General features: G+C 41.7%; 1 protein-coding gene across 4 annotated transcripts in view; it reads right to left on the bottom strand.

Annotated features, from left to right (window-relative positions):
* Positions 1-24,392, bottom strand: part of Fhip1a (FHF complex subunit HOOK interacting protein 1A) — a 252,082-nt gene that overhangs the window by 133,267 nt on the left and 94,423 nt on the right. For all 4 annotated transcript variants that reach the window (XM_085835794.1, XM_085835795.1, XM_085835796.1 and 1 more), the window contains one exon: positions 8,775-8,881. Coding sequence is in view for 2 of the 4 variants with exons in the window: in XM_085835795.1 (XP_085691921.1) it covers positions 8,775-8,843 (69 nt within the window). In the remaining 2 variants the exon portion in view is untranslated. The remainder of the gene's footprint in view (positions 1-8,774; positions 8,882-24,392) is intronic.

Here is a 24,392-nt window from a genome sequence, read left to right as displayed (position 1 = left end):
CTTGTCGGGATCCAACAGCCTCTGATCCCAGCCGCTGGGTGTCCAGTTCCCCTCAGCCTTTGCCCGTCCTGGAGCCTGCTGCTCTCTTTGCCTAGGATCTTACAATAAGCTTCCTACTATCCAGGTCACAGGATGTTTTCTCTGTTCTCTGTGACCTGAGATAAAGTGGGCGGGAAGCCTCTGCCCACCTGGGAAAGAGGCCACAGGGAGCAGGGAAGCATTCACTGAAATTCTTTGTTAACCCTCACCGAATGGGCAGGGAAGACTAGACTATACCTTCGGTTGAAAAAGGCTAAATAAAGATACTTCCCACGGAGGGCTGCCGAAAGGACCACCTGGTGTATGCTGGGGAGGCTGCAAACCATCCACTGTGAGTGAATGACATATTTAAGACGCTTCCATGAAGGGCTGAAGATGTGCCTCAGTGGATAGAGTGCTGGCCTTATAGGCACAGCCTTAAATCGGCCCCCAGCAGCCCCTGAGCCAGGTGGTAGCATAAGCCTGAAATCCCAGCACTTAGAAGATAAGTGGGGGGCTGGTGAGCTGGCTTGCCAGGTAACAGCACTGACTGCTCTTCAGAAGGACCTGAGTTCAAACCCCAGCAACCATGTGGTGGCTCACAACCATCCGTAATGAGATCTAATGCCCTCTTCTGGTGCACCTGAAGACAGCTACAGTGTAGATATAATAATAAATAAACCTTTTTTTGAAGAAGAAGAAGTTGTTGTTTTTGAGTGGGCAGGTCTCATCCTCAGCAACACAGTGAGTGTAACATCAGACTAAACTACATGAGACTGTGTCCAAAAGGGAAAAAGAACATAATAAAAAATTCCACAATGTACAATTCCAAAGTCCAGAATTGCTAGTATTTTTATGATTTCTACCTTCCTTTGAGTGAATAAAAAATGACAGGAATATTCTCTAAGATAGAAAGGGAGCCACATTTGCTGCTTTTATCTTTGTGATAAATTTTGATGAAGGAAGAAGAGAATAAACACTACCCAGCATCCTTGAAACAACTCCACAAACAACAACCAAACCTAAAGGCAACACTTCCCTCCATATCTCCACCCAAATAACTCAGAAAATGACAGTCAGACTGCCAAGCTCCCTGTCCTGACACATGCCACAGTGCCACCTTCTAGTCTGGTCTCTAGCAACATGTCATTTCCCTACAGCACTCTTAGGATACCTGCCCATTTAGCGGTTATTGTATTGCCTGGCTTATGGCCCAATTTGTTCCATTTCACACCACCTGGTTTAAATACATACGTGAGTTCTGTATTGCAGCAGAATGGCTGCAATGGGTTTCTCCAAGCACCCTGGATGTGCACCCAATAGCGACCTGCCTCAGTGCCTTCCTCAAATCTGCATGTAGCAGAGAAAGTTTGTTTGCTGTATGTTCAAAGGCAGCAGCGAGCACTCCTGCATAAATCAAACCTGGCGATGGAGACAGGAGTGCTCTAGCAAGCCAAAACGTAATTTATCTCCATTTACTTTTTGTCAGGACCACTACTTAGGCAGGCCTGAGGTCAGTTGTTCCATTAGTTTTTCCTTCAGCATCCAAAAGGATCAGGTTCAAACACATCTGTTGTATGAACAAGATATTTGCCTCTCACTGGGTTTAGACTGGGAGAAGCATTCTTCACACCCAAAGCCACTGGCTACAAGGAACACCTGACATAACAGTGCTTGCTCAGGCTGCTGTTCACAGCTGCACAGTGTTTATTCTATGTTCTCGCTGTCCAAGGTGCAATGCCTTCCTGGCATCGAATGGCAGGAGCTCAAGGTGGGAAGCAGTGAACCACAAGCTTCAAGGAAAGCTTTTCGGTTTTGTTTTTCCAGGCAACGAACAGAATCCTGATTGTCAAAACTAGTACTCCTTCAGAATTGGAGCATCTCAAGGTTGTTCCCAAACTCCTCAGCTAATGGTATTAAACGCAACAAAAAGAAATACGGCCTATGATGAACAAAGCTTTCTTTTACATAAAAATCCACATGTAACTGTTGGGGCTTTTGCAGCTCTTTTCACTCCACCGCACTTGTGATACGAGGAGAAATGCAACAGCAACAGCAAGAGCTCATTTTGCAGGAGTTGAGAAGTACAGAGGTGAACAGAAAACAGTGGCTTTCGGTGGTCGGTGGTGAGTGTGGGTTGCTTTGCTCTGACATAGTTGGTAAACCAGGCAGAGTAGCTTTCATTATGTCACAAGGAGACTTTAAACCCTTGACTCTGCAAACAGCTGGTGCTCTCTAAGGAATCCGTACAACAACAAATTTTGATTTGTTGGGAGCATTTCCCCAGGTTATCTTCTCTGCCCAACACCACCTCAGTTCAGAGATGGAGCCTAACAGCACCCAGGCATTCCATGGAGCCTGCCCTGGACTGGGTCACAAACCCAGGAGAAGCTCAGAGAACATCGTGTAGCATGGCGGCCTTCAAGCCAGGGAGCTGACACTGGAATACTAGCTGGGCCGGAATTCCAGAGTCCTGCCATTATCTATCAGAGTCCTGCCCTTTCTATTGAATGGAGGGGTTTCACAATATGATGGCACTTCAGAGTGTGAAAATAAGATAGTCATCAAAATGCAGAGCAAAAGAGATGAAGCTGACCTGCCATTCAAGATGATTCCTATTTATGTCCAGTATTTATTATAGTTTCTCAAACCAGAGAGCCTTGAGCACATGTCAAGAGCTTACCACTTCCAAAGGCACTTCCAGCTGACCTCCCTGTGCCTATCCTTCAGGGCAAGGTTTTCCCTGGAATACTAACTTGTTCATGGTAAGCTTCTCAGAGTCCCACAGTGGCTCCCAACCTCCTGGTAAGCAGGATGTATAGGAGCTCTGTCCTGCCCAGTCACTGCCATAGCCCCACATGCCAAAACTCACAGCCAGAGTGGAGCCTGTGCTCTCATTCACCAGCCAAGGTCACATGAACTTCCACTCCAAGGAGACAGGATGGCACGTGTTGCTGCCTTTAAAAAAATGGCCCAAGGAGAGCCAAGAAGAGAAACTGTGGATTGGAACAGCTGGATAGTAGTCCTGGCCTTTCTTTATCCTGTCATGAGTAAAACTCTGTCAGCCCAGCTCTTCCACTATAAAAAAAGATGTACTAGGTCCTCTCTACTGACTTTCAACTTTTTCTCCTTCCCCAACACTTCCAGTAGGAATAATAAAAACACACAGAAGATTAATTAATAGCATTTAAGAAAACATATACTCAGGGAAAAAAAAATGTATGGGAAACTAACTGAGTGGAATACCCAGGAAAGATTGCTCTTGACTTCGCTGGCCCAGTGACAGGAAAGGTGCAGATCAAAAGCTCCAGTTATGTCACTGAAGTCTGGGTTTGTTCTCATGTTACTTGGTATAACTACTAGGAGGTTAAGGCGATCACTCAGCTGGTAGTATCCTGAACATTACAAGCATGAGGACCTGAATTCAACCCCCAGGATCCACATTCAAAAAGCTGAGAGAAGTGTTGTGTACTTGTCCCAGCCCTACAAAGGTAGAAAACGGGTGAATCACCAGTAGCCAGCCAGCCTAGCCTACTTGCTAAGTTCCAGGCCAATGATAGTGTCTCAGTAAAAAAGAAAGATATATAGACAGTATCTTAGAAACAACATCCAAGGTTTTCCTCTGATCTCTAAATGCACCTATGGAAACACGCACATATGTACATACACATACATACACACACACACACCCCTACTGAGAACACTAGCTATGGTGGTGCATACCATCCGTGATGAGGCAAGAGTTTAAGGCTGGCTTTGAATAGCACAGGCAGGTCGAGGTCATTCTACACTGCATGGGATGTTGTCTCAGAACTAACTGCTGACAGGTGAGGAGGTAGGAGAGTTGCAGTAGGCCCTGGATTCACTTCCTACTAAGGCAAACAAAAAATTACCAGAAGATATACATATTAAAGAACTACAAAGGGTAAGGAAGAAATCAGTATTCTAGGGGTTGTGGAGATGGCTCGGTGGATACATAGTCCTTGCTGTACAAGCCTGTAGACCGAAGTTTAAGATCCTGAAATTCACATAAATGCCAGGTGGGCATGGTGACCCACCTTTGGTTGCAGGGCTCAAGGTAGACATAGGAGATCCCAAGAGCAAGCTGGCAAGCTCTCGGTTGAAGTGAGAGATTTGGCATCAATGAACAAGATGGAGAGTAATTAAGAAATACTCCTAATATCAACCTCGGGCCTGCACATGCAACAGCACATGCATGTATCTCTACCCACCCACACATATATACCCACACATGTGAATATGCATACAAAAAAGTTCAAAAATATCACACACATAATAAGGAAGTCCTCTTTAAGTCAAGGGACAGTACTGAAAGGGAAGAGATAAAGGTAAATGGACAGGGACAACTAGGGACTAACCACCATGGGGGCAGGACCGTATCTGCTTAGTTTCCTTGTCTCCCAGTCTTCAGGGCCCCAGCTGAATGCTCAATGACTATCTGACGGAACAGTGCACAAACAAAATGGCTTCCTCTAACAGCTTGGAGATGTTGCTTATAACAAAGGATAAAAGCAATGTCCTTCCCCTCAGAGTCTCTACTAAAGACAACATTAATTCCACTTACTGGAAGCTCTCCTAATGATGACAGAGGGAAGAATGTAAACCTCACAGAATAACTATTCTGGGCAATAAATGATCAAATGCTACTGCGATAGCAAGTAAACAAATCTGTCACTTCACTCATTCTCCATGCTGACACATTAGCTAGGAGGGAGCCTTTTAATAAATAACAGAACAGTAGAAGTCATCCCGCAAGTTTGCCCAAACACCTTTGGAAACACATATCCATTTGCCACCTCTTCCTAAGTTGATTTTCCCCTCCAACCACATCAACCACAATTACAATCACATGTCAGATCCATGTGGTCCAAATGATAGACAGGCCCCTTAACCAAATGTATCACCATAGCAACAAAGGGACTGTGTTTGCTGCTATCTACCTGCCAATCAATTATTTAGCACGCCTATACTACAGTGACACAGCGTAAATGAACATGTTCATGAGCAGCAAGAGGCAGAACAGACTCACCAGCACCCAACAGCAAACTGATGACAAAGCAAGCATACTCTCCTGGAGGGTAGCATACAGAGCACAGTATAAAGGAATGGGGGGATATTCTCCTGGAGGGTAGCATACAGAGCACAGTATAAAGGGATGGAGGGAAAGTCTCTGCTTTTAAGTTCCTGCTTTAGAATTACATGAGCTTGTGAGCTCCCGGCTTTTATTTAAGGAGGGACAGAGGGAGCAAGGGAGCGGGCAGGAGAGAGGAAGGGAACAAGGGAGGGAGGGAGAGATCTAGGGGCTTGGGGAAGGAAATCACAGGAACTATATATACACCCTTTGTCAAAGGTTACTGGTAATATGACACAGTGAGCCAAAGGCTGAAATTTATTTTAAATTAAACTCCTATACCTTGGTTTGGTTTTGGTTCTGGCCTATTTTCTGGATTATTTCTCGTCAGGAGAACAGACTCAGTGATTGAGGGGACGGACAGTAATCAGCAGCCAGCTGTGGCTATCCTCCCTTTCAACCTGGCACAGCTCCACTGACTTCCCCTGGGCGATTTCTAAAGAGAACCTCAGACAGGTTCCCACCACCCCTGCCTTGATAAAAGAAAAGTGTTTCTATCCTAAGAACCAGAGATTATGTTAAGTCCAGAATGACCAGTCACAGTGGAGCAAACCTCAGTGTTAAGGCCAACACATCAGAGCAGGTTGTGCTGGTCCTCATTCCCTGTACCCTCAGAGATCCAGAAACTGGGATGTATTAAAAGATGGAGTCATTATTGGGACCAGAATGAACGCCTTCCTGTTCATATTATTGGTGTTTGTTTGTTTGTTTGTTTGTTTGTTGCTATTTGATTTTTTTTTTACACAACCCCTTAGAAAAAAGAAAAAAGAAATGATGGTAATCCTCCAAAAGATTCTAATCTATTTATACTAGGTAATGATTAAATAAAGGGTTCATACCAAAAAAAAAAAAAAAAAGAATGTTTTTACTTGGTTAAAAATAACTGACAGAGCCCAGAAGAGCTCTCTAACTCCCTGACAAATTAAAAGCAGTAACCAATTCTTACACCACTTCCTCTCTCCTGTCCAAGATACAGTCCTCCTCACTCTGTGTGCCAGTATCCAGATTAGCATAAGTTGGAAGTATCAGGCTTTGATTAGACTGTAGGGATGACTAAATAATCTATTAAAACTGTCATTTCCAGACCAGTAGTCTATCACAGATATTAATTTTACTGTGGTAAACATAAGCAATCATATTAAAACATCATGATATAGAATTATTTTGTTGTTCATACAGAAAAAGATTAAAAAAAATATGAAATATTCACCAAAAGTAAGTTTCTCCCTTAAAACCCATCGTCCCTAAGAAAAGTAACGTAATATTTAACCCGAGATCTAGGGTGGCCTTTCTTCTGCAAATCGCTCTTCTAAGGGAATCAATGACCACATAAAGCAGCAAGCGTTTACAAACACTTCACACAGCACTATAATTTTATGTATATACCCACATAAAATAAAAGCATGTACCTTGGGGAACAATTACACAACCAAATGCCTTTCTGATTAGCATATAAAAAAGCTTAAGACAGATAACCTTTCACATCTGACAGCACACACGGCACACACAGGCTGAGTTATGACCAATGTTCTGTTGCTATAATTGACTGAATGCCTTTAGACAACTGGTCAGATACTCACCTCTTATTTTCTGTCAGCTGACATGCATGCAAATGCATATTATGAGACCCATGGAGAATAATAAGTTTTAGAAAAGTTCTTCCACTGAAGATTTTGGGTTTTTTGTAATTCTCTAACAACCTTGGTTGGAACATAAAAAAGACAATATAATAATGATATATAAAAGCTGCCAGGGCTTAAAAATGTGTTCCTTAAAGGCCCATGTGTTAAAGGCTTGGTCCCCAGGAGAGACAGGAGAGAGATTTTAAGAGGTAGGGCCTTTTTAAAAATTTTTTTTATTTCTTTTTTTATTAGATATTTTCTTTATTTACATTTCAAATGCTATCCTCTTTCCTAGTTTCCCCTCTGAAAATTCCCTATCCTCTCCTCCCTCCCCCTGCTCCCGAACCCACCCACTCCCATTCCTGGCCCAGGCATTCCCCTATACTGGGGCATAGAACCTTCACAGGACCTAGGGCAAGAGGTAGGGACTTAGGAAACGCCCTTAGGTCATTGGGAGCATGCCCTTGAGGGAGAGAGGGAGTTCTGGTCTTTCTCTTCTCCTCTAGCTTGTATTCCTGCTCCTGATGCCATCAGTGATGACTGGGTCCCCACTTTTGCCACCCAGCACTGCCGATGCCCAGAGCAGTGAATCCACCCAACCCTAGATTAAAAGCCCTGAAACCAAAAATCAAAACAAACCTTGAATAAATGTTTGTCTCTATCTACGTTACATTTATCATTTATTTTATTAGGAGACAGAAAGCTGACATAAACGTGCAAGCGTGTCAAGGGTGCTGATCACAGCATTCATGTTACTTTCTTGTAAATAGCAGGTACTCTTATTTACTGGAGAAAGAAAATTAGACTACAACACTAAACAATACCATTTCACTTCTAAATGTAGATTTTGTATGTAAATTATTCTTTTCGTACTTCAATTGCTGAACAGACACATCTAATTGCTTTTAACAGCAAAAAATATAAACTTCAAAGTTGTCCAGTGAGTCCATGGACTATGGAACCTATACAACAACTATTAAAATAGGTACAAGCCGGAGGGATAGATTAGTGGGCCAAATGCTCACTGTGCAAACCTGAGGACCTCAGTTTGATCCTCAGAACCCACAGTCTAAGAAGAGACCCGACTTCCGGGAGTTGTAATATGACCTCCACACATTCCCACACTCACACACATACATTACACACAACAGTGCTTTTATAAATGGTTCAAGACTATCAAAGAACAACTAAGAAACAGAATAGAGTGATCCCAAAATAGACCCCCTCATACAAAATCATGACTGTCACAAAGTCACTAGGATAATCCCACAGGTAAAGGAAAACAAAAGTCAAAAAATGTTGATAGAATAACTAGAAACATGACCACAACCCTACCTCATTCATGAAAGCTAACTTGATAGCTAATACAGATGAGAATATAAATGATAAAACCATAAAGCTGTTGGTGGAAAACAGGATAAGCCATGATGTGGGCAAAGGCTTTTCAAGTGGTTGACAAACATACAAAGAGCTCAAAAACAAAACAACAACAACAAATACACACGAAGTCAAATAACATAGTAAATAAATGAGCTATAGACAGTTTTCAAAAGATAAACTGTAAATGGGCAATGAACATGAAAAAATATTCACCATCACTAACCTTAAGAGAAACATAAAATGAAGCTGCACTGAGACGGTCTCTCACATCAGTCAGAATGACAGCCATTAAGAAAACAAATGACAAATGCTGGCAAGAATGCAGACTGAAGGGAACCTTTATATGTTACTGGTGAGATGGTACCTCAATTCACCCACTATGGAAATCAGTGTGGAGCATCTTAAAAACACTAAAAGTAGATAGATCCACCACAGGGCCCAGATAGACACCCCTAGTAACGTGCCCAAAGGACTCTAAGTTAACTACAGGGATATTGGACATCAATGTTTATTGCAGCACGATTCACAGTATGGAATGGAGCCAACACATGCCCAACAACACAGGAATGACAGACAGAGAACAGTGACATCCAGGCTCTTACCTGTTTCACAACTGGTGTGGTGATGCCACTGTTTGAAGCCCTCACAATAGGGTTCAATGAATTGAACATGCAATGGTAGCTGCCAATAAGGTTCACCCTCCACTGTTCTGAAATTAAAAATAGATACAGTTTTAATTTTATTGAAGGAAAATAGATCAAAGTTCCAGTTCATCAGAATGAAATTCTCCACACAGGAAATTATATGGTATCTTAACTACCAAGCCTGCTGTTGGTATTAGACTGTTGTGTAATTTAACATGTAGTGAATGTTTGGATCATAGATTTGTATTTGACAGATCACTTCCTATGTCTCTTGTCTTGACTCTCTAATGGGAAACAAGACTCAGATACCAACACAATGTGTGCTGGAATCCATGGTGTGTGGCATGAGGTTGCCTACTGCTGGTTATAATGGTGTGGAGTCCTCACACCTTTCAAGCCTGTCCATCTGCTAATTTGATTGTTTCTCTTGCTCTATTTCAGTTGAACTCACTTTCAATCAATTAATGCTTAACATGGAGAGATGAATACCTGAGTTTACAGAAGGAAATGTAAGTGAACTGGTTAAACACTATCTGTGTTCTTTAGCAGATACAAGCATGGCAGAAAGAACTAGTGACAGGAATGCTTCCACAGAAACTGCCGGTATGGACTTGGAGTTTCCCATATATTACAATGCTATGTCCCCATTTCCAGAACATCTTCCAGAAGGACCACAGAGAAAGGCACAGCACACACCATCTACTGATAAACCTAAAGGCTAACTGATGAACCAATGGAACACTAAGTATCAAAGTAGCTTTTATGTGCACTTAGTGTGTAAGAATGCAGAAGCACAAATACCAATGACAATAACCTATACTTTACACCAAAGCAGAGGTGTGGATCGACACCTTTAAGGAACCAGTTCAAATATACATTTCCCCCTCAAGTAACATCACTTAAACAATAGGTGGGATACAGTTTTTAAAAACTCTATATACAATTATTTTCTATAAAGTATGGGTATCTGCTCTAATTCTTATATAAAAAGTAAAAGACAAATGTGATGTATCTGTGTATATACTGTATGTATGCTTTTCAAAACAGGTATATGTCCTGACCCTTTTAATGCAGGTTTGAATTTAAAATTGCATATTATATAAATACACACACACACACACACACAGATACTTTATTATTCTAAATAAAGAATTTTATGCACAGTACCCAGAAAAGGAAGGTAAAGGAAAACAGTGGGTGGCTCAGGGAAGACAAACACAATCAGCACATCACTGCATCAACAACTGTTTTAGTTCCACTCGGAGGGAAGTGCATTTGCCCACTGGTAAGATGACAGAGCACGGATGGTCCCCTGAATTTACCTAAGCTATCCTAATTGCAAGTTTGGACTAACAGAACAGCTTATTTCCATCTGCCAAGAGCGCTCGTTCCAGGTGCTGCAGCCTAATGAAGCCTGTATAAGCAGAGAGGGCATCAAGGCCACCTTACATACTCTCCACAGCACACTGTATACTTCTGGCATAGCATTTGTACACTACATATCAAAAGTTCAGCTTGGTAGCTCCAGAGGTCTGTATGGTATTCGGCACTTACAGGGCAGTTGCTAAATGCTAACTAAAAAGAAGGATCAGTAAACGGTATTTCAAGATCCCAGCAAGGACTCTCAAGCCAAAATTCTCCTCTCACTCAGTTCTCCCATAGCTGGAAAGTAACCTCTAGCACCCCCATCTTTACGTTATAAACTAACCAGTATCCCCAGAGCTGTGTCTCTAGTTGCATATGTAGCAGAGGATGGCCTAGTCAACCATCAATGGGAGGAGAGGCCCTTGGTATTTCAAAGATCATATGCCCCAGTACTGGGGAATACCAGGGCCAGGAAGCAGGAGTGGGTGGGTTGGGGAGCAGGGCAGGGGGAGGGTATGGGGGCTTTGGGGATAGCGTTTGAAATGTAAATGAAGAAAATATCTAATAAAAAATGCCTTAATAAGCCGGGCGGTGGTGGCGCATGCCTTTAATCCCAGCACTTGGGAGGCAGAGGCAGGCAGATTTCTGAGTTCGAGGCCAGCCTGGTCTACAGAGTGAGTTCCAGGACTGCCAAAGCGATACAGAGAAATCCTGTCTCGAAAAAAAAACAAAAACAAAAAACAACAACAAAAAAAATGCCTTAATAAAAAAAATTTCTAATTTCTCATGAAAAGCTAAAACATTAGGTCACTAAAATCCACTCCCCGATTGGAGGCTCCTTGGAAGTTAGAGGAAGGCCATGTGCCCATCACCCTGTGAACAGCAAGGCCCCTAGAACAAAAGAGGTTAGACTTAAGTGAAGCTGGTTAGGGTGTATAAACAGGAATTCTCCATATTGCAACAGCAAATTTACTGCAAATCTAAAATCATCTCAAATTAAGAGAAACGTTCCTATCACTGACAACAGGCAGGACCCCAGGCCTCATATGAAAAGAGAAAACTAAGGGAAGCCAACCGTTGTGAGGGACACAGAAGAGCAGAGGCTTGGGGACAAAGAACACACCGTAGCCTCCAGCTCCTAACCTTGTCAGGGACCAGTCAAGCTTTACAATACTGCCCACTGTTAGGAAAATCCTGAACCTCCCCAAAGGCCCATGCCCTGCAAAGAAAGTAAATCACTTTCCAGCCAAAGTGATGTTTGCAATCCAGAACTTACATTCCTGCCAGAGAAAAACAACATGCACACCCAAAATAAATCTGTTAAAAATGTACGGATACCTACAATCACAGAGCCTTAGGAGTGAGTATACAATAAAGTGTGATAGGCTACCTAGGGGTGCTCTATACCACAGTACAGCATTGGAAAGAGCTTCCGGGAACATGGAGCTGTGACAGAGCCCCTGGGTGCCATCTACCTGTGCACCAGCCTTCTGTCGGTCACTGTTACTCTTGTCCCAACCGCTATTCACTTGTTTGTCAGCTGAGAAAGACAACAGAGGTAAATTTCACACTTCACACAAGAACGAGCTTTCAGATGCTGCCCTGGGTCTCCAAGGCCAGAGCCACATCTGCTAATGTAGTTTTGTTCCATCCCTGGCTCAGTGCCCCATGAAGGTAAAGAGTTTAATAGATGCTTCCAGTGACAGCAACGGCTAACGAGCAAGCTTTCTTCCCACCTCATCTATTTTGCTCAGGTGATATTTATTAAGCACTCATTTGCACAAGGTTAGCCCTATGCTAGTACTGCTTATATTCTTCCCAAATAATGTTAAATACATACCTCAGAGAACACTTCCAAACTCCAGAGAATTGGATCTAAGGAGCCTGCATTTGCCTGGGGCAGGGCGGGAGGGGCAGAGGTTTCTCCAAAGCCATGTATAGTTTCTAGGGAGAGCTCACCAGGAAGGGTCTATAAGAGGTCCACAGTAGGGTCTATAAGAGCAGATGGCTCAAGCCAACTAGGAGAGTCAGCCCTTACTTTGTTATAGGACTCTGTGAGCTCTGATTCCAAATTACTAATTTGGGACAAGCCTATGACTGTAAAGAGTGCAGAGATGAAAGAGTGACTTGGAGAGCCTCTCTATAACGTATATTGTTGAGTCCCCCCACCCCAAATGTTCTGGATCAGTGGTGTGCTGCTGATCATCTAGAGAGCACCAACAAGGCAGCATGTCCTCTCCCACCCTGGAGCTACAGCAACAGCTACTCGCCTTCAGTCCCTATGCTGATGAGGAACCAGCTCTGGATTGCCAGATGCTGCCAAAAGACTAAGGACTCCAAAGCCACCAAATGAGACACTACCCTGGCCAACGGTCAGACCTCCATACACTTATCAGCATTAGACTGTGCATGAACATAAGGGCCCCAGAGTTACTGCCCCTGTTTTGTCTTTCCTACACAATACATTTCCAAGGGTTTGTTTTTTTCATTTTTAAGTGCTTTTGAGGGCTTCGTGGCTACTTAGTCCTCCTATGCCACTCCTCCAGCCTTTGCTTCAAACTAGCCCTTTTAGGTTTTTTTTCCTAGATTCTGTCTTCCTTTGAATCTTTCAGACTCAAAATACCTCAGGGAAAAGTTCTGGGTTCAATACTCTCCTTGTGCCTAAGCTCTGCAACGGTTATCTTCTGTTTAAATAAAATATAACATGGTCTCTCCGATGAATTCTAGCCTGCACCTTGCTTTGCAGTTCCAGATGCCCTTTAGCTCTCTGAAGAGGCAAAACTGGTTCTCAGAGTGTTTTCAGACTCACAAGTGAGGAGCAATGGAGCTTTCTTATGGGCAATGAGAACCTTCAGAATACATACCAGGACTAGTGTGTGGCTCAATGGGACAATATCTGCCTAGCAATCCCCAAGTCCTTGGTTTCTCTTGTAGCTCCAAAATTAATTGGTTAGTTAATAGTCATATATGCCCTTTTGTTTATTTACTACCCCAGGGTTATTTAAAAGCCGGACATAGTGACAGATACCTATAATCTCAGACACTTGAGAGACTGCTTGAAATCAGGATCTAAGGCCAACCTAATAACTATCAAATACTAATAAATGTATATTGAATAGAAGAAGGTAATAAAGTTAACTGAAGTTTAAGATATTAAATGGGGTATTAAAACTTTTTAAAGTTGTCTTCTAAAATATCTAGTCTCTTTCTCTCAGCACATCTTCCCTTGAAAACTCAATGTAGCTATCCCAGCATAAGGAAGAGTTGCAGGCACTGTGTGCCACCCTCGGTGGGAGACCTCAGCTAGAATCAGCCAGCTCTTGCTCAACACTGAAGATGTCTCCATTTTGCCTTAAATGCTAATAAAATGCCACAACAGATTTTTCCTTTGGAAAGAGGAGATGTGCCTTCTGTCCTAAGAAGCAAAGTTGGTTTGTAAATAAACTTTAAAAATGATCACCATAGTTTCAAATCTCTTCCCAACTGATTTCGCTGTTTTTATCACTGCAATTCAGCACTCTTACAAGGATGTCTTTTTTTATTTGGTGAAAGTACTTCCCTGACAAAGGTCATAGGAAACTCACTGGAGCCTTGCGGTCCTGGTAAATATTGTATTAACTATCCTTCCCAAAACACGCCAGGCTTCCCTATCTACTCGCCGCCCAGGTCAATTCCCTCCCTTCGCTTCCCAGCGCCCCATTTGAATTCTACCTCCCGATGCTGTTACTGCCTGCCTGCCCTTAGTTCAAGATCATGATTTATTAATGTATATGTGCTAGACTTTGAAACCCGATCTTTAGCTTTTGGAGGAGACCATATGGCAAAACACCCTTAAAGAGAAGCCGCTGACCAAGTCTTGGCAGACTGTCATTCTCCTGGGGGTAGCATCATCTGTCCCACTTTGTCAAAAGAGCCTTCTCAAGTCTGACTCCTGATTCTTTCCATATCTGACTCTAAGCAAATGAAATCGGTTTGCAGATGGTCCAGCACTCAGAAGATTATCAAATGGCTTCCCATTTTTAGAAACCCCAAATTATTCAGTGCTAGTCACAGAGTATGAAAGAACAGTTTTATTTGTGGCCACTCCGTTTATTATCAATGCCCTTGAATAACATACAATCTTGTCGGTCCATAGCACACTGGGACAACTACCATACCCCATTGGGTGCACACCAGGGCATGCTGGAGCAGGGTCATTTCCCTGTCTTAATGCAGTCATTACACGGTTGGTGTCGGCCCACGTTTTCAATACAGTTAAAGAATTTAAAGGGTTGCTACACTGAAACATTTGTTTTACTACATTAACTTCACATTTTCATCCTAAAATTGGACTAGGCCTGTTCTGTCACTTTGCACTTGTCCCTTATTTGTCTTTGAAGAAACAAGTAAAAGTTGTAACTTCACTAAAAGCTTAGATAATGGAAAAGACGCTCAATTCTTCTGACCCACTTAGCCAATCCAGGTCCCATTTGGTTGGGTGCTTCCCCACAAGTGTCCCTGGTCCAAGGTCCTAAGTACTTTCCTGTGGCAATGCCAGACAAGGAGGTCTCTGCTTCTCAAACATCCAGATGCTTAGATCCCAAATCAATTCTGTTTCCCTCCATATTACTACTTAGAAATCTGCTCAGATTTGCTGTGAGCATAAAATGGGAAGGACTCCTGTGTGTGTGAATGTTAGACTTAAAAGTAAGTGTGCACTACATTCATTTTTCTTGTTTGGTTTGGTTTGGCTTTCTTTTCTTTATTTGTTTTTTGAGGCAGTATCTCCACATAGCCCTGGTTGTTCTGGAACTTGCTCTGTGACCACACTGGCCTCAAACTCAGATATCCACCTGTCTCTTCCTCCCGAGTCCTGGGATGAAAGGCATATACCACTACTGCCCAGCTTTCTTAGGGTTATATTTCATCAACTGCCAATTTCAACAACTGCCAGTACCAAGTCCACCTCACCAATATTAACTCAAGTACAACTACTTAAAAACTATTCCACTCCATTCTACTAAGTCTCTTCAGATATTTTTTTAAACATATATCATTGTATACATTTCTCAGAAGAAAAAAAAATCCTCTCAACTCACTTACTCAGAAGCATTGATGGGAAGGAACCTTCAGTGTTTAAACTGACCGCTGACCGCCGCCAGATTGAGGCTATTTTTCCGACGGCCATAAGTTAAACTGAACATGAATGGGCACTTCAGCATTGGCTGGGGGTGGGCGTGGGGTTCATTAAGCACATTAAGTATTAAAGTGAACCTTCTAAGGACTATCACAGCACTATCCTCAGATATCTTCTCAGATGCATCCAATAATTAATCAAGATGCTGGAAGCTAGGTGACAGGAACCCAACTCACATTCACACAAACAAAGCAGGAGACATTTTAGCTCATCTAGCCAGAAAGACATTGCGGCAGCTCACTGCACAAGAAAACTGGAACGGGGACTGTGATGCCCCAAGTTCATTTGCTCTTACCCATCTGCACCCTACCCTCTACTTATCACATCTCTGCCTACAGGCTTTCTTCTCTCCTTCTCCATGGGCAGCCTTCCCCTCTGTGACCTCAGGAATAAGCTATCATTTAGCCTTCATTTCCATCCTAAAACCATAAATGTTTCCAGCACTGTCTCATAAAAAAAAATCTCATGAATGGCTCTCATGATTCTAACTGCATCCCACACCTTCCCTGAAGACATTGCTGCAGCCTGGAAAATAGGGACCCTGACTAGCGGAGCTTAAATCACATGCCTATTCTCACGGCTAGGAATAAGAGGAAAGAAATAGGTTATAGATGAGCACGATTATTTTCTCCTCCAAAGCCACATGAAATGGGAAAGAAGCCCCCAGCCAAAGGGGACATAATGAGGATGAGCACAAAACTCTCTGAGCCACCGCATCATCAGCTACTCCAAATCGCCACCGACCTTTCCATGCAGAGGTGGGAAGGCCATCTATTCAAGTGTGACTGCTAGACTTGATGCAATTTTTCAGAAGAGCAAGACAACCTGCCCCTCACAGTGCGTGTCCATTGTACAGTAGATGAATACATTCCTGAACAATACGGTAGAGATGCACTGTGAATACTCACAAATAGGTCCTTAGTTTCACTACTGCTCAGCTCTTATCAAAAGCTTAAAGGAAAGTGCATTGCATGAAATATCCCCTGTCATCATAAAAATGGCTGTCATTCCACCAGCAAGCTTGCCCTGGGCTTCCTATTAACAGGCTTTGGTTTTGTCCTAGCTTGCTTACTGTCACTGTGATGAAGACATGACCAAAAGCAGCATGTCGAGAAAAGGGTGTGCACACCCTGATCCCAGTCCATCACTGAGGAAAGCCAAGATGGGAATTCAAGCAGAGAAGAAACATGAGGCAAAAGGTGAAGCAGAAGCTAAGGAGATGCTGTCTACCGGTTTGTCCTCCAGACCCATGTCCAGCTACCTTTCTCATACCTCCCAGGACCACCTGCTCAGGGGTGGAGGGAAATACTGCCCAGACTTGCCTACAGGCCAATCTGATGAAGGCATTTTCTCAGTTGAGGTTCCCTCTTCCCATATGAATCAGTTTGTGTCAAGATGACAAAACAAACTAGCCAGAACAAGTTTATTAAATTGTTCATCCCAGCCTCAAGTGACTCAGGTCTAACTCTACCTTCAGGATTAAAGACCAGCAGGCCCTTCCTAGGGACAGGTTAAGGATGACTCATTTCAGACAAGAGAGCGTGTGGCATCTGCAGAAGAGGTTCCGGGGCAAGCTTCCCAGTTCCAAAGAATGGATAGAACCTGTTCTACTCCTGAACACACTGTAGCTGCTTTGTAATTCAGCCAGGCGCTGGCCTAAGAGAAATACATGGAAGACAGAAGAGGGTCCTTCCTTATGACAGTGAAGCCAACCAGTTCTTAAACCTAGCACAGAAATACCTGTTGTGAGACATAAAGTTCTTTAAGTTAACAAGCAGGAGATCGAGTGCTCTAAGACATGGCAAAGAGAATCTCTGTCCAGAATGATCACAGAGGACAGTTCATTATGGATTTAAAAATTGCATTGGTGCTATAAAAATTCAATGAAGGTTATTTTCATTTCAACATATGGACATATATTCAGTACCTTGCTTTACATAGGAGTTGTTTTGTGTATGAGACTCTGGGGATCGGTATTGATACCATTTTTCTAACATAAAACATACTTCCATAGTTTACAGTTTGGTGTCTTTAATAGACTGGTAATTTTAATGTAGATTATAAAGAAGCCTGTAACACAGCATGAGTGCCGAATCCTTGTAAAGTTTCTACAAGTTTCAGAGTGGTTCATGGTTGTATCACCCACACAGAATTAAAAAGCAATTTTTGTTGGCAGGACTTCAAGAAGTTTTTCTAAAGTGTTAAACTTTGTTTGCTAAGAAACATCTTTTTGCTCTTGTATTTAATTGGTTCATATAATACTTAGCCAAAGTATTAAGTTATACTATTACTAAGTAAAGCTTGCATAGATACACACAAAGCTGACTGCTGGTCAATGGAAGACCCAACTAGAGAAGGTCTAGAAAGGTCTACTTACTGAGAAAAGGTCTACTTACTTACCAGATTGCAACACAGCATGCTGTGGGCAACATTCTTGAAAAAAAAAAAAAAAACCAACTGCCTTGATCATGAAAGCTGACTACTCAAGTCTCCATGCAGCCTTTGCTGGGTAAATGTAGCTCTCATCCCTCAGCAAAGAAGCTTCTACTTACAGCAGACAGAGACCATTACAGAAAGACACAACTGGTCAAACTGCAGAGAACAGCTAACCTCAGGTTGCCTAACACTGTTTCAACAACAATACAACCCCCAAACCTATGACTCAAGGAACATTGTGGGAGAGGATGTGGAAAGACTGTAAGAGCCAGAGGATCATGGCATCCGCTGCAAGAATAGCGTCTTCTATAGTTGCCAGGAAGGCAAGGCAGCACATGTGCAATCTCAACACTACAGGTCCCTAAACAAGACCTGTAAAACAATAGCACTAACTGACAGTCAATATGAATGTGGGAAATCCCACAAGGCCCACCCCTAGATGAAGTGCTACAGGCAATGAATGATTGATGAGTGAGGGAGAATCAGTCTTCTCCAGGGATGAGCCCTGATAAGTGACCCAGTCACGGGTGGTCAGTCTTAAACAAATATATACGTCAGCCACACCAAGCAGTCTAAGCGGCTGTGTTTATAAATTTATATATATGAGTGTGTGTGCTTAACAATAATAATTAAGGAAAAAGAGGCCATGAATTTGAGAAAGAGTCAGGGGATACAGGAATTGGAGGGAGGAGAAAGTGATGTAAATTAGTAACCATTAGTAATATGAAATTCTCAATAAATAAATGAAAAATATCCATTTTTATTAGTTTTATTTTTAAATTAAAGCATATAATAATTTCTTTCCTCCATCCAACTCCTGCCATGCACCTCTCTTTGCTTTTGTTTAAGTTCATGGCCTCTCTCTGTTTGTTTGTGTGTGTGTGTGTGTGTGTGTGTGTGTGTGTGTGTGTGCATGTATATGATCCTAAATGTATAAAAATCTGTTCAGTCTTACTTGTGTGTGACTAACCATTTTGTACTGGATAACCAACTGGGGTTTTCCCTGAGGAAGAAGACTATTTCTCCACTATCAGCATTTCTAAGTTGCCTGTAGCTCTTTCTCTAGGGTTGGTCCTGAGGACCATCTCCCCCAATCCATGTTAGCATGTCTCTTGTTATATAGTCCTTGATCAAATCTTGTTTAGGCTCTCATGTTACCGATACCTCATGGCTGTAGCTTCCCTGGCATTTCTAGGAGACACAGTCTCACAGCTGACTTCCTGCTCCTCTCTTACAATCCTCTAGCCCCTCTTCCCTGTGCCTTCAGTGCAAGAGTTGTTATAGATGCACCAGTTGTTAGAGACTGAGCACATGATATCTGTTCTCTCAAGTTTTATCAGTTGTGCTTTTCTGGACGGCTTTCCATCTCTTGCAAACAGGCTTATTTTTAATGAGACATAAGAATTACACTTATCTTTAAGGACAAGGGTAAATATTTAAAATGCAGTTAGGAATAAATCTTGCTAAGTAAAGTGGTGGTTATAGGCCGTCCTCCAAGGTCCATGGCATCGCTAGCCCTGCAGAGTTAGCCAGGTTTCTATAACCAGGGATGATTTCTTTCTTGGTGTGTGGGCCTTAACATGATTAGACAGCTATTGGTTGGTTACTGCCAAGATCTGCATATACTACCATACCCTTAAGATGACCCCACCATGCTGGTTGCTATTTTAGTTGCTTCCCTCCCCGGAAGCTTGCATGACACCTTCTGGTCATCAGGGAGGAGGCTTTGGGGTCAAATCCAGTTCAGGTCCTCTGGATTCTGGGTCTGAAGTGCATGGGTGTCTTTAGCAATCAGGCTCTTTCTTCACTCTCTGGGAGGCAACCAAGGGTAAGAGCAATAGCCTACAATATCTAAAGAGTCTCTTGACTCCCCTGACCAATAATGTAAAAGAGGGCATCTCATGCCTGGTATTGGGATTTTTGTTAGTCTATGGCTCCTGAGGGTTGCGTTTTCAGCCCAGACAAAAAAACATACAGACATGAAAGTCAGTTAAGGAAACTTCTAGCTTAGCAGACATATGATTTATAAACATTTCCCTTATTTGATTGGTTACCTTCTCACTTTCTTGACATCTTTTGATACACTGTGGTAGTTTGACTAAGAATGACCCTCATAGGTTCTTATATTTGAATGCTTGGTCACCAGAGAGTGGCACTATTCAAAGGTATGGCCTTGATGGAGTAGATGTGGCCTTGTTAAAGGAAGTCTATCACTGGAGGTGTGGCCTTCAAAGTTTCAAAAGCTCAAGGCAGGCCCAGTATCTCTCTCTCCCTGCTGCCTGCAGATCCAGATATAGATCTCTCAGCTCTTTCTCTAGTACTGTGTCCACCTGCATGTCACCAAGCTTCCTGCAATGATAAGAGACAAACCTCTGAAGATAAGCCAGCCCCAATTAAATGCTTTCTTTTATAAGAGTTGTCATAGTCATGGTGTCTCTTTACAGCAATAGAACACTGATGAAAGCATAAAGTTTTTGTTATCTTTTGGTTCTGGGGTTTTTTTTAAAGAATTTTATTGCTCAGTTTTGTATCTTGTATGGCAAAAGTCTAGATACAATGCCCATTGTACATAAAAAAAGCACTTAGTAGTCACTTTGCAAATATTATGCATATGCCTTTATCTCTACATACTTCTGCACAATGTCAGATATAGGGGCTAGGGATGTATCTCAATTCAGAGCGCTTGCCTAATGGATGAAAATCTCTGAGTTCCATTGGCAGCACTTTGTAAACTGGGTATGGTGATGTGTGCCTGTTACCCCAGCACTTGGAAGGTAGACATATGAGAACTATAAGTTCAAAGTCAACCTCAATTATAAGTGAGTTCAGGCCAGCCTGGGTTTCATGAACCCTACCTCAAAAGCGCTATCCCCCACATAAAAAAAAAAATGTTCAAACACATTTATCTTTACATTTCTAGTCACAGATGCACTGAATGCTAAAAATACTAAAATCATTTTATAATAATAGTTGTGTATACAGTGATCATTTATAAGATTTTATAGAGGGGCTGGAAATATGGTTCAGTGGTTAAGACAACTGCCTATGGGGATGAAAAGATATCTCAGCAAATAAGAGCACCAGCTACCTTCCCAGAGGACTCGGGGTTCAATTTCCAACACCCACATGACAGCTCTCAACCCTATGTAACTCTGGTTCAAGAGGATGCAATCACTCTTATGACCTCCCCACTCCTCTTTTTTTTTTTTCATGACTTTATTTTTTTATTGAAAATAATTTTTGGCTTTCATACAATATATTCCAATCATGATTTCCCTTTGCTCATCTCATCTGATACACTAAGGTTTTTAACTATCATGAATTCCAACTTATTATTTCTGTCAGTTTCCTCCTTTCCTATGAATGAGCTATAATTTACTCTATCTTTATATGCTTTAATTGTGTTCTTGAGAACTGGCTTAGTATCTAAAAATGTATAAAGAGTTCTTAAAACTCAACAAGAAAAGTTGATCCAATTCAAAAATGGGCAAAGAACTCAATAGAATTTTCTCCAAAGTAAACAGACAAGTAACCAATGAACAAATGAAAACAAAACAAAACAGCATCTACATTACTGATCAATGGCAAAACACAAATGGAAACTGCAACAGGAAACTACTCCACACCTACCAGAAAGTCGGTCATAAAAGAACAATTATTTAGTATATAAGTGTATAACAGCTGTTGGTAAGGATACAGTAAAATAAAACCATCATACATGATTAGTGAGAGTATAGTATGGTATATCTACCATAAAACATTTTGTGGTTCCTTACTAAGCGAATGAATCAGTAATCCTAGTTATATCCAAACATATAAATGTTCCCAGAATCTCAATTCATAATAACCAAAAGATGGAAATAACCCAAGTTAAATAAAGATAAATACAAAGACTGTTATACATATATAGAGAGAGTAAAAGATTATTCAGCCATAAACAGGAATAAAATACTGAAGGAACTTCTAAATAAACTGCAAAACATGGTACTGAGTAAAAGAAGCACACACACGGTCACTTATTGAGTATTTTATATGAAACATCCAAAATAGAGCATTATAATCACAGAGAAAGCAGACTCGTAGTCATGCAATGAGTACAAAGGACTCTTAAGGAGTAATAAAAAGTTTTAAAATTAGAAAGGCAGTGGTTGCACACCATTATAAACACGGTCAGTGCCACTGAGTTTTCCATTTGAAGTGCTCAACTGTGGATGAATTCAGGGTGATGACTTCCTGCCCATGTATTTGAACTGAGAAGAAGAGAGGGTCATAAAGAATCAGCACACTAGGTCAGCCAGTGGCAGAGGGCTGGACTAAATCTTAATTGTTGGGAGCTGAGGTTTGTATACACCACAGACCCAAAAGCTGCCTCCAGTTTAGTGGGGCTCAAGTCCCTTAGGAGCCTTTCTCTCAAAGCCATACGCAGCGCCAGCTTCTGCATCATGATGCTGAGATATAAGTTTATGTCCACAGCTCTTCCAGGAACAGGAAACCTACCGGCCCTACCACAGCACCTTCTCAGGGGGAGCAGGTTATGAGGTGAAATAGAAATAACAGAGAAATAAAAATGAATGCCATAGTACTGATCTTAACCAAAAGCAGAAAACCCCTCGCCAGGTTTAACCACGGTCCACCTCTGGCAGTGCTTAGATGATCTGCCATCTAGGTAAGGATCTTTCAAATAAACTTCAATTTTCCTTACATTTCCTTAAAAAATATTGGCTCAATTTTCACCCATGATTACAGTGTTCCTCATAAAACTAAATCTGAAATTACCTCCTGTCTAGATCATTCCCTTTTTACTGTCTATTTTTATTTAATTGTTGAAGATTCCATTACTCCATGTATGTAAATGCATTACCTGCATGGTTGTTGGTGCACCAAATGCATGTTTGGTGCACACAAAGGTCAAAGAAAGGCACTGGATCCCATGAGACTCGTTGTGAGCTACCATGTTGTGCTGGAAACTGAACCCAGGCCCTCTGCAAGAACAAGTGTTTCTAACCACTGAGCCAACTCGTCTGTCCTTCCTAAGCCACAGGGAGCTAATACTGCTTCTCAGGACTAGCTTCTAATGTAATTATTCTTCCCATTATATCACATAATGTTACCACTTCAAAGGTGATTCAACTATATGGGTATTTTAATGTTGGCATAAGTTCATTGAATAAATACACACAGTTGACCAGAAAAAAGAAAAAAAAAAGACTCAATCACTTTGGCTTCCTTACTTACTTTCCAGCCTTCCTCTGCATTAGCAGCCCAGTGTACATGTGTTTCTATCAATAGGAATGATTCTCTAATTGCACTTTGGGAAAATGTATGACTGTGTTAATGCACAAAAACCATGAGAGAATTAAACATTTCTAAAACCACATAGGTCAAAGAAGAAACCTCAAGAGAATTTTTAAAGATTTTTAACTAAATGAAAAAAAATATAAAATCTGTGAGGTGCAGAGGTAATGCTTACTAGGAAATTAGAGCACTGAACAGGCACATCGGTGCTGAAGAAAGACCTACAGCTGATGTACACATAAACAGAGAGGGGAGTCATTTAAAAACTCAACAGAAATCAATGAAACTGAAAATCAGAAAACTACAGAGAAAGTCAACTAAGTCAGTTGCTGTCTTTTGGCATAATCAATAAAATTGATAATCCTTAGCTCAGCTCCATTAACTAAGACAGAAAAATAAAGAACACAATTTATTGATAATGGAAATGAAGGATGGGCCATCACTTCTGATCCCTCAAACCCTGAAAAATAATGAAGGGGTATTATACACAGCTTTATGTTTGTAGATTTAATGGCCTAATGAAATGAACTAAGTCCTGGTAAGAAATTCTACCAAAACTCACATAAAGAAACAAGATGACCCAAGTATACTTGTATATAGCAAAGAAATACAATGTCTGGCAACCTTCCAAATCAGAGAGGACCACACACAGATAGGTTCACTGGTGAATTTTAACCGGACACCTCTTCTCTAGAGTCTCTTCCAAAAAACAGCAAGAGAATACTTCTAAACTTATGAGGTGAACATACAAATAACAGGTTACCAAGCAAAGACAGAAAAACTACATACAAGCATCTTTTTATGAACACAAATACAAAAATCCTCAAGAAAATATTAGAAAACAGAACCCAACAATGTAGACGACAGACAAAAGCAAGTGGCGCTAGCTGTAATGGCACACAGCTGTAGGAACAACACCCACTTGGAAGTCGAAGGCAAGAGGATGTTGCGGCCTCAGCTTTGAGCCTAGTAGGCTCAAAAGGAAGAAAAAACATGTAATCTAAAGGGATGATAAATGTATCTGGAAGCCAGGCACATACCTTTAATCCTCCCAAGTGTAGATTTCAGAGGCAGAGGAAGGCGAATCTGTGAGTCCAAGACCAGCCTGATCTACAGTGATCTCCAGGACAGCCAGGGCTACACAGAGAAACCCTGTCTCCACTCACCACCCAGCAAAAACAAAAGAAAGAAATTTATATGGGTTTGGAAGAGATAGAGCTGGTATTTTGTTATGTCATGTTCCATCTGATAGCACTCACTGCCCAATTATTTATCTTTTTAACTGATAATTGTCTATCCATAAT

This window comes from Mus caroli, unplaced genomic scaffold (genome assembly GCF_978045245.1).
Source record: "Mus caroli unplaced genomic scaffold, Mus_caroli_1 scaffold_3, whole genome shotgun sequence".
Classification (NCBI taxonomy): Eukaryota; Metazoa; Chordata; class Mammalia; order Rodentia; family Muridae; genus Mus; species Mus caroli.
This window is presented reverse-complemented; position numbering and strand designations above follow the sequence as displayed.